This window comes from Halichoerus grypus, chromosome 7 (genome assembly GCF_964656455.1).
Source record: "Halichoerus grypus chromosome 7, mHalGry1.hap1.1, whole genome shotgun sequence".
Lineage (NCBI taxonomy): Eukaryota > Metazoa > Chordata > Mammalia > Carnivora > Phocidae > Halichoerus > Halichoerus grypus.
Window position 1 is genome coordinate 51445553 of NC_135718.1, and position 12118 is coordinate 51457670.

Consider the following 12118-nt stretch of genomic DNA (forward strand, 5'->3'; position numbering starts at 1 on the left):
TGATATTAATAAATGTAAATAAAATTAAATTTGTTTTGAGCACTTTTTGAGACTTCTGTGTTGTCTTTGAGATAGAGATATTAATCCTTGCTCTAAATACCACCTGGTATTTTGAGAAACTGGAATTTATGTTTCCTTTGGTACTAAAATGATAAGATTATCTATATTCTACATTTTAATAGTTCAAAATACAGTTAGGAAATTAAACTACTATGTTGTTATGCAAAAAAAATTATGCAAAAAAGATATATACACATACATACATATATACAACTAAACACTTCAGTTTTTAAGTATCAACATACTATATACATTGATTATTTAATCTAATGCCTTGAAAGTCAACTATGGGATTAATTTCACAAAACACACCTATAAATGTAGGCCCTATTTACTATGAGGTATTAATTTGCAAACCAGTACATTTTAAAGACTGGAGTAAAATTAGTTTCTATAGTTGAAAACTCCCTATACAGGTCCAGTTTTGCAGCTGAAAAATCTAAGCAGGATACTGCATTTAAAATCTTGCTACACATGGCAGATAGGAATTTTTGTTACTGCCCAACAATTAAAGTTAATAAAATAATTATTTATGTTAAATACAAATTAATAAAAATATTTTTTCTCATTCTGACCCAGAAATTAGAAAATAACTTGCCATTTTTCACTCTTTCTAATCAAAAGGGAACAGTTATGGTTAAAAAATGCATACATCATTTCATCACTTGAGATTTTTATAATATGGCTGGTTCCTCTGTTAAGGAAAAAATTGATTCTCTTCCAAAACATATTCCTACTCATCTATATGCCAATTGACTACTGAAGGATATCAATTCAATTTATGCTCAATTAAATTATTAAAAATAAGAACAATGTGAATCAGTATATTTATATGCAAGTAATACTATATTACCGAGTTAGGAATTAGTCCTAATTTATAAAAAGTCAGTAATCATGACTTTAGCAAAATTCTGACTGAAATGGTTATATAAAAATAAAAAAACAAACACTTCTGCTACCAGTTACTAAATTCTATTTTGATAATAAAACTACTCTTTGATAGGAAACTACATTGTTTCTCCAAAAGGTAAGTATTCTCACTATCCAAATGAATGTGGTTCAGAGTTTGGAGAGTGAGAACCTGAATTAAGAAGAATACTGCATTATCCCAATTCTTTTATTCCTGGGTTTTAGATAGTGGTAGTAAGAGTTACCAGCCCTATCTAAAACAAATTATCCAAATCTATTAGGTCCTATAATTTAATTGATAATGAATTTGATAGTGGGAGTTTCCCCCCAGTTTCTGACTTCCAGTATTACCTGAACATCAATGATTACCATATCCATAATATTAGTATATTAATTAAGCTTCTGATACCTGGGAGACCTAATATTATCATAACTGCTCTTTAAAATAGCAATTTAGCACAAAAAAACAATTTAGCAATTTCACACTAGCCTGAGAGGTAGCAGATGCAAAACTTGACCTATTCTTCGCTAATGAGAAAAGCACACCTGCATATTAAAGTTGGTTTTAGGAAAACTGAAAAGGCAAAAGGTCTAAATAAGTATATTTCAATGTTTGAACAATAAATGGTTTTATTTATTAAGACCTTAATGATAAAGTTCTCTTATACACAAAAAATAAAATTACAGGAAAGGTTTAAAAATGGCTTCAGCACTCTCTAGAGCTTGTTTAATCTTCATGACCCTAAGAGGGAGGAATTCTCCCCTTTTTGCAAAGAGGAAACGGAAGATTTATTTGCTTTGCATCCTTGGCCCCAGCAGGATCCCTGCCGCAGGTGGTGGGGCAGGAAAGCCCAGCCTCACCTCCGCTCCTGTCTCCCAGGGGCCTCGTGGGCTCGTGCGCCTCTCAGGGCCCACTGCCACATGACACGATATGACCTATACTGCCTTGGTGGGGTGTTACCAGGTTCCAAAGGAATATGCTTTGCCTATGTTGTTCTTATTAGAGATCCCAAAGGGGAGCTTGTTTTTGGTGATTTTTTACAATTCCAGAGTGGACACTGCCTGAGGGCCAGGACGCTGCCCGCCTTGTTCACATCTATATTCTCAGGAACTAGAATAGTACTTGTCACCCGTGAGGAGCACATTTTTTAATGAATGCATGAGGAATGAATTGAGCAATACCATGATATGATAACTTGATCTTTAGTTATTTAATGACTACTGGCCAGAAGAGTGTCAGGTCCTTAACATACATCTGCTAAAGGTCAAGGAGTGAGCCAAGTAAGAAAGAGGAAGGGAGCAAGGGAAGAGAGAGAAGGGCGGAAATAAAGGAAGACAAGAGGCAAATAAGAAAGGAGAGGAAGAAGGGCAAGGACGGAGACAGGGAATGGAGGAGGATACACTAAATATTTCTAGGTATAAGGAAAGTAAAATTTCTAGTGAATTGGTATTTAGAAAGAGATACCATTGCTGATTTTAATAATATAATAGCTAGGGGGCACCTGGGTGGCTCAGTCGTTAAATGTCTGCCTTCAGCTCAGGTCCTGATCTCAGGGTCCTGAGATCGAGCCCCGCATTGCATCGGGCTCCCTGCTCAGCGGGAAGCCTGCTTCTCCCTCTCCCACTCCCCCTGCTTATGTTCCCATTCTCTCTCTGTTAAATAAATAAATAAAATCTTTAAAAAAATAATAACATAATAGCTAGAAAAGTTATTTTGTTTTTCCCTTGCAAAGGAGAAAAAAGGATGTGCTGATGAGCAACATACTATGTCCTGAAGAAAAACCTCCATGTGGCTGCAAAAGGCACGAATACAACCAATGTATGGAAAGTCTTGAGTCATAGATTTCAAGTTCATAGAAAGAAGAATTTTCTAAAAAGTAAAACTATAGAAATGTAATGAATTGTTTTTTGAGTGGTGCATTACCCATGACTGAAGCTGTTTGATATGGATAGATGACTGTTTGCCAGAAATGCTTTACATGACCTAATTCATATGACACTGGATATAACGTAGTATTTTATATATGTTACAAAATACATGAGTTTATCTGTCTATGTATCTGAATATTCCAATCTCAGGATATGGTAAAAAGAGCATTCTTTTCATTCCAGTTTCAGCAAGAAACTATAAGACCCTGAATAAAATGTTTTCCTTATTTTCCTTTACTGATCCTAATTACAAAAATTAGAGAGTGGGATAGATAATCTCAAAACTTTCATTCCACATGCCTCATGAATACAAAAGCAGGTACAACAAGGGTATTTTTTTTTAAAGAAAAATTATATAAGAAGAGTTATTGAAACATTGAAAGCAATTAAAAACATGAGATCTAAATTCCAAATTCAGATTGGAATTCAGATTTTATGACTGTTTAAATGTCAGTTAGTACAAACCTTCCTTGGAATTACACTGACCTGTTGCTACCAGTGATGCACACAGCACAAGTTCCTGTTGTTTGCTCATTTTGCTCATAGTAATGAGCATCCACATGGGCTTCAGCAGCTTTTTTCTTTAAGATCTCTCCAAATGTATCTGTCCCAATGCATCCAAAAAATGTTGCTGCTTTGTATGGCTGCTGAATCATCCACTGAAAAACAGGAACATAAATAATTTTAATGGCTTAGAAATATGGTACACATAGAATGGTGGCATAAAAGGGATACTCTGTTAGATGCTGTGGCTGTTATGAATGGAATTCCAATCCTAACGCTTATGGTAACAAATCTGATATAACCACCACATAAAATCTTATTATACTACTTTCAGAGAGAGAAATAGAGCATAGTGGGGTTAAGAACTCAGAATCTACTCACCTAGACTCTAGGTCAATGCTAGCTTGATATAGAAAAATAATAGTGAGTCCCAACAGAAGTAGAGTAGCATTGTCATTAAAATCCCAGAATCTATACTGAAGACTGACTGGGTTCAAATCTTGCCTCTGCTCATTATTACCTGGTATGAGTAAGAGCATGTCACTTAATATTTCTATACCTCATTTTCCTCACCTATAAGTGGAAAAATATATAAGTACACCTCATGAGGTTGTTGAGAATTAAACTAAATAAATTAATGTATATGCACTGTTGAACATAGTATCCAGCACATAGTAAATGATATATACTAGCTGTGGTGGTCACTATTATTTTCATACTTGTAATTCATATGTAAATTAAGCTAAAATATGATTAAGTCTAATAAATTGTTCTAAAAATTCAAAAATAGTGTTAAAAATTATAATTCTAATACCTCAGTATTTCAGTAGTCACAAACTTTAATTTCCTTGCTATAAATTGACAGGCGATTGCTTTTAAAATGTGCACTTTATAAGTCAATCAGAGAAAGACATGTATCATATGACCTCACCAATATGAGGAATTCTTAATCTCAGGAAACAAACTGAGGGTTGCTGGAGTGGGGCGGGGGTGGGAGGGATGGGGTGGGTGGGTGATAGACATTGGGGAGGGTATGTGCTATGGTGAGCGCTGTGAATTGTGCAAGATTGTTGAATCACAGATCTGTACCTCTGAAACAAATAATGTAATATATGTTAAGAAAAAAAAAGAAGAAGAAGATAGGAGGGGAAGAATGAAGGGGGGTAAATCAAAGGGGGAGATGAACCATGAGAGATGATGGACTCTGAAAAACAAACTGAGGGTTCTAGAGGGGAGGGGGGTGGGAGGATGGGTTAGCCTGGTGATGGGTATTAAAGAGGGCACGTTCTGCATGGAGCACTGCGTGTTATGCACAAACAATGAATCATGGAATACTACATCAAAAACTAATGATGTAATGTATGGTGATTAACATAACAATAAAAATTAAAATAAATAAATAAAACGTGCATTTTAAAATATACCATGAACTATTATCTTTCATAATTATCTCAAATTCCTGAGATTTCTAATACTTACATTAGCTATTCTTTTTTTAAAAATGTTTTATTTTTTTAATTTAATTTAATTTTATTATGTTATGTTAGTCACCATACAATACATCATTAGTTTTTGATGTAGTGCTATTCTAAAACTGTCTTCTATTTTGTTTGTTTCTAAAACCAGCAAAATACCCCATATACTAAGTCAAAAGACATTAAAATCTTACCACATTCTCAAATATTTGAAGTATAAAAGAAATGCATATATATTTGAGAGTTAAAGGGATGAAGAGACAAAAAGTAACAAAGAAAACTAAGATAAATATACAATAACTGTCTAGAGATTTGTTCTGAAGATACATGTCCACAAATACGAAACAACATATACATAAGTACTTGTTAAGACATCATATGTAATGCCAAAATGTCAGAAACAACCTAAATGCCCATCTATAGAAGACTGGTTGAATAAACTGATAAATCCCCTCAATGGAACATCACAGCAACTTAAAAAAAACAATCAAACAAGGATAAGCTATGCAGAGTAATCCATTTATATAGAGTAATTGCCAGGATCTTTTCTGAAGATTTAAAAAAAAGACCAGAGTTCAAAAGAGTGTCTGTATGTGTGCATGTATACTTTAAGAGACAGTGAGAATTAAAATCATATATATCCTTTTAGTACATACACATACTCTTTTAGAATTTATATATAATTTTAAGTTTCCTTATTTTGTAAAAAGAAACACAGAAAGAATAAACCATGAACTAAAGAAAAATGGTTTTCTATCAGGGTGGGTGGGAAAGGAATAAAGACACTGAAACAGAAGAAAGATTCCTCTGAACGTGCCACTACACATAAAGTAGCCTTTTGAAATGCTAAAATTGTACATTTTTGAAAGTGCAATTCAATTTGAATTTTAAATTCATTTGGAAAAAAGGTGATAAAGTTGAATACATAGAAACAAAGAAATCAAAGAAAATATAAAATTGTAACATAACCCTATAGAAAAAAATGCAAATAACTTTCAGTATACTATTACTTTTCAATATACTAATATAAGGAACAAAAACCAAAAAATATTGGAGGATAGAACATTTGAAATTATTGGCTCAGAAGAGCAAAAAGAAAGAAAGAATGAAAAAGAGTAAAAAAAAAAACTTACAGAACTGGGCGCCTGAGTGGGGCTGTTGGTTAAGTGTCCGACTCTTGATTTCAGCTCAGATCGTGACCTCAGGGTTGTGAGATCAAGCCCCATGTCAGCTTAAGATTCTTTTTCTCTCCCTCTCTCCCTTCCCCACAACCTCCCTCTCTAAAAAAAAAAAAAAAAAAAAAAAAGAAAAGAAAAGAAAGAAAGAAAGAAAAAAAAAAGAAAAGAAAGAAATAATATTTGCATTATGAGAATTCCAGAAGAAGAAAAAAAGGACAGAAAGTATATTTAAGCAATAAGGGCTGAAAACTTCCTGAACATAGAAATAGAAAGGGATATCCAGATCCGTGAGGCCAAATAGGTTGAATATGAATAGGGCTACACTGAGACATATTATAATTAAACTGTCAAAAGTTAAAGACAAAGAAAGAATTTTAAAAGCAGCAAAAGAAAATAGAGAAGTTATATACAAGAAAACCCCCATATAATTATGGGTAGATTTCTCAACAGAAACTTTACAGGCCAGGAGAAAATGAGATGAAACATTCAAAGTATTAAAAGAAAAAAATGTTAATCAAGAATTCTATATCCAGCAAAGCTGTCCTTCAGAAATGAAGGAGGGATAAAGACTTTCCCAAACAAACAAAAGCTGAGGGAGTTCATTACCACTAAACCCTGCTTATAAGAAATGCCAAATGGAGTTCTTTGAGTGGAAAGGATGCTAATTAACATCATCATAATAATATAAGAAGGTAACATAAAACTAACTGGTAATGGTAAATATGCCATCAAAGTTAGATTCTGTAATACGGTAATTGTGGTATGTAATTCACTTAGAACTTCAGTTTTAAGTTCAAAAACATGAATGTAGTAAAAATAACCATAAACACAATAATCTGTAATTAGTTATACAATATAAAAACATGCAAATTGTAAGAGCAATAACCTAAAGTGAGAGGGGGAAGAGAAGTAAAAGTGTAAAATTTAGGAATTCTAATGAAGTTAAGTTGTTATCAGCTTAAAATAGAGTGTTATAATTTTAACATATTTTATGTAAGCTTCATGGTAACCACAGGGGAAAACTTGTAGCAATTACACAAAATAACATGATAAAAAAGTCAAAGCATATTGTTACTGAAAGAGATCAAAACATGAAAAATGACCGCAGGGTAAGAAATAAGGAACAAAATATCTACAACACAATTAAGAAACAATTAATAAAATGGCAACAGTAAGTCCTTATCTATTGAGAATTACAGTAGTCTCCCCTATCTGCAGAAGATATGTTCCCAGATCCCTAGTAGATGCCTGAAACTGCTGACAGTACTGATCCCTGTATATATTATGATTTTTTCCTATACACACATATCCGTTATAAAGTTTAATTTATAAATTATGCACAGTAAGAGATTAACAATAACCAATAATAAAATAGAAAAATATTAACAATATACTGTAACAATAATTATGTGAATATGCTTTCTCTCAAAGTATCTTATTGCACTTTACTCGTCCTTTTTGGGATGATGAGTGATGATAAAATGCCTAGATGATGAGATTAAGGCGAATAACATAGGCACTGTGACACAGAGCATTATGCTACTACTGATGTTCTGATGATAGGACAGGAAAAGGATCATCTGCATCCAGACTATGGTTGACTGCAGGTAACTGAAACTATAGACTGGGGGGAAGGGATGGTGGGGTAATACAGTATTTTAAACATAAACAGATTAAATTCTCCAATCCAAAGACACAGAATGTCTGAATTTAAAAACCAAGATCCAATAAGATGTTGCCTACAAGAGACTCACTTTCAGCCTTAAAGACACATATAGACTGAGAGTGAAGGGATGGAAAAAGGTATTTCAAGGAAATGGTAACCAAAACAAAGCAGGGGCAGCCATGCTAATATCAGACAAAGTAGACTTTAAACTAAAAGTGGTACAAAGACAAAGAAAGTCATTATATAATGATAAAGGGGCCAATCCATCCATAAGGTTTAACAATTGTAATTATTTAGGCACCCAACACTGGAGCACCTAAATATATAAGAAAAAAACACAGCTAAAAGGAGTAATGAAAAGCAATACAATAATAGTTAGGGACTTTAATACCCCACTCTTTTTTTTTTTTTTTAAAGATTTTATTTATTTATTTGACAGAGAGAGAGACACAGTGAGAGAGGGAACACAAGCAGGGGGAGTGGGAGAGGGCGAAGCAGGCTTCCAACCAAGCAGGGAGCCCGATGTGGGGCTCGATCCCAGGACCCTGAGATCATGACCTGAGCCGAAGGCAGACACTTAACGACTGAGCCACCCAGGTGCCCCTTTAATACCCCACTCTTAACAATGAATCATCCAGATTATCCAGATAGAGAATCAGAGAATGGGAGAATGAGAATAAGGTAACAGCATATTTCAACAAAACTAGAAACCAAATGGACCTAACAGACATATAGAGAACATTCTATCCAACAGCAGCAGAATACACATTCTTCTCAAGTGCGTACAGAGTATTTTCTAGGCTAGTTATATGTTAGACCACAAAACAAATCTTAGCAAATTCAGCAAGTATCTTCTTTGACTACAGTGGCATGAAACCAGAAATCAGTAACAAGAGGAAATCTGGAAAATGCACAAACACACGAAAATTAAACAACACTCTCCTGAAATATCCAATGGATCAAAGAAGAAATTAAAGGGAACAAAAAAAATTTCTTGAGACAAATGAAAATGAAAAACAACATACCAGAATTTGGGGGATGCAGCAAAAGCAATTCTAACAGGGAAGTTTATACTAATAACTGCTTACATTAACAAGCATGAAAGATCCTAAATTAACAATCAAACATTATGCCTTATGAAACTAGAAAAAGAAGAACAAACAGCCCAAAGGTAGATGAAGGAAGAAAATAATACAGATTAAAGCAGACATAAATGAAATAGAGAACAGAAAACAATAGAAAAAGATTAGAAAAGAATAGAAAACAATAGAAAAGATTAACCAAACTAAAGGCTGAAAAAATAAGCAAAATTCACAGTGCTTAGCAGACTAACCAAAGGGGGAGAAAAAAAAAGAGAGAATACAAATCATCAAAATTATAAACAAAAAAAGGAAGTATTACAACTGATACCACAGAAATAGAAAGGTTCATAAGAGGCTACTACGAACAATTATATGCCAACAAACTGGACAACCTATAGGAATCAAAAAATTCTTAGAAACAGAATTTACGAAGACTGAATAAGGATGAAATACAAAATCTGAATAAACCAATTACTATTAAGGAGATTGAATCAGTAACAAAAACTCTCTAATTGAAGAAAAGCGCAGGGCTAGATGACTTCAATGGTGAATTTTACCAAATATTTAAATAGAAATTAACATCAATGCCTCTCAAACTCTTCCAAAAAACTGAAGAGGAGGGAACACTTTAAAATTTGTTTTATAAGTCAGCATTATCCTGATACAAAAGCCAAATAAGGACACTAGTGGCGGGGGGGGAATAATGGCAGGCCAATATCCTGATGAATACAGATGCAAAAATTCTCAACCAAATACTAACAAACCGAATTCAGCACCACATTAAAAGGATCATTCACCATGATCAAACCGGATTTATCCCAAGGATGCAATGATGGTCCAATATACACAAATGATGGAATGAAAGGAAAAAATCATATGATCATCTTAATAGACACAGAAAAAGCATTTGACAAAATTCAGTATCTGTTCGTGATAAAAACACTTAACTAAGAATAAAAAACATATCTCAACAATATAAAGGCCATATATAATAAACCCAAAGCTAATAACATACTCAACACTGAAAGATTAAAAGCTTCCTCTCTATGATCGGGAACAAGACAAGAATGCCCACTCTCACCACTCCTACTTAACACAGTACTGAAAATCCTAGCTAGAGCAATCAGGCAAGAAAAAGAAAAGGCATCACTATTGGAAAGGAAGAAGTAAAATCATCTCTATTTGCAGATGATGTGATTTTATATATAGGAAATCAACCCAAAAAAAGCTAGAACTAATCAATCAATTCAGTAAAGTTGTAAGATACAAAATAAACATACAAAAATCAGTGGCATTTCTATACATTGACAACAAATTCTCTGAAAAAGAATTTTAAAAATTAGTTCCATTTACAATAGTAGCAAATAAACAATAAAATACTTAGGAATAAAGTGAATAAAGGAGGTTAAAGATCTCTATTCTTAAAACTACAAGATATTGATGAAAGAAATCAACAAGACACAAGTAAACAGAAAGGCATCCCATGCTCATGGACTGGGAAAATTAATATTGTTAAAATGTCAATACGACCAAAAGCCATCTATGGATTCAATGCAATCCCTATCAAGATTCCAATGGCCTTTTTTATAGAAATAAACAATCCTAAAATTTAGATGGAAGAAGAAAAGACCCCAAATATCCAAAAATAAAGTGAGAAAGAAGGTCAAAGCAGGAGATGTCACATTTTCTGATTTTGGGCTACACTATAAAGTTATAGTAATTAAAACAGCATGGTACTGGCATAAAAACAGAAAAACAAACCAATGGAACAGAATCAAGAGCCCAGGAATAAACCCAAACATATACGCCAACTAATATTTGACAAGGAAGCCAAAAATACCCAAGGGAGAAAATAGAGTCTCTCCAATAAATGTGCTGAGAAAATTTGGTATTCACATGTAAAAGAGTGAAACTTGACCCCCTAACTTACATCACTCAAAAAATTAACGTGAACTGGATTAAAGACTTAAATGTATGACCTGCAGTCATGAAACTCTGAGGAAAACATAGGGAAAAAAACGCCTTGACATGGGTCTTAGAAATGATTTTTTGGAAATCCCAACTAAAGCACAAATAACAATATAAAAAAAAAAGTGGGACTACATCAAACTAAAAATCTTCTGCATTGCAAAAGAAACCACCATCAACGAAGTGAAAAGACAACCTATGGAATGGGAAAAAATATTTGTAAACCATATATCTGATAAGGGTTTAATATCCAAAATATATAAAGAACCCATAAAACTCAACAGCAGAAAAACAAATAATCAAATTTAAAATGGGTAAAGGACCTGAATAGACATTTTTCCAAAGAAAATATATGATTGGGCAACAGGCACATGAAATGATGCTGAACACTGCTAATCATTACAGAAATGCAAATTAAAACCACAGTGAGATTATCACCTCATGCCTGTTAGAATGGCTATTATTGGGGCACCTGAGTGGCTCAGTCATTAAGCACCCGACTCTTGATTTTGGCTCAGGTCATGATCTCAGGGTCGTGAGACGGAGCCCCACACTGGGGCTGAGGATTCCCTCTCTTCCTCTGCCCCTCCACCCTCCCCTGCTCTAAAAAAAGAAAGAAAAAAAGAAAGAAAGAAAGGAAGGAAGGAAGGAAGGAAGGAAGGAAGGAAGGAAGGAAGGAAGAAAAAGGGCCATTATCAAAAAGACAAGAGAAAACAATAATGGTGTGGATGTAGAGAACCATTATGAACTAATGGTGGAATGTAAATTGGTACAGCTACTATGAAGAACAGTTTGGAGTTCCTCAAAAAATTAAAAATAGAGGGTGCCTGGCTGGCTCAGTTTGTAGAGCATGCAAATCTTGATCTCCTGGAGTCATGAGTTTGAGCCCCATGTTGGGTGTACAGATTATTAAAAAAAAAAAAATTAAAAAATAGAACTACCATATGATCCAGCAATTCTATTCTGGGAATATATCCAAAAGAATGAAAACAATAATTCAAAAAGATATTTGTAGGGGCGCCTGGGTGGCTCAGTCAGTTAAGCATCTGCCTTGGGCTCAGATTATGATCCCAGAGTCCTGGGATCAAATCCCACATCGGGCTCCCTGCTCAGTGAGGAACCTGCTTCTCTCTCTCCCTCTGCCTCTCCCCCTTGTGCTCTCTCTTTCAAAAAAATAAAATAAAATCTAAAAAAAAGAAGGTATTTGTAGCCTCATGTTCACAGCAGCATTATTTATAGTAGCTAAGATATGGAAGCAACCTAAGTGTCCATCAACGGATGGATGGATATATATTTTTTTATTCACGTAGGAAGCATGGTTAAATGATCAACCATGTCTGTTTTAGT

General features: G+C 33.9%; 1 protein-coding gene across 4 annotated transcripts in view; it reads right to left on the reverse strand.

The window, feature by feature from the left end:
- Positions 1-12118, reverse strand: part of ADK (adenosine kinase) — a 507004-nt gene that overhangs the window by 260972 nt on the left and 233914 nt on the right. For all 4 annotated transcript variants that reach the window (XM_036073060.2, XM_036073061.2, XM_036073057.2 and 1 more), the window contains exon 5: positions 3385-3557. In XM_036073060.2, the coding sequence (XP_035928953.1) occupies positions 3385-3557 (173 nt within the window). The remainder of the gene's footprint in view (positions 1-3384; positions 3558-12118) is intronic.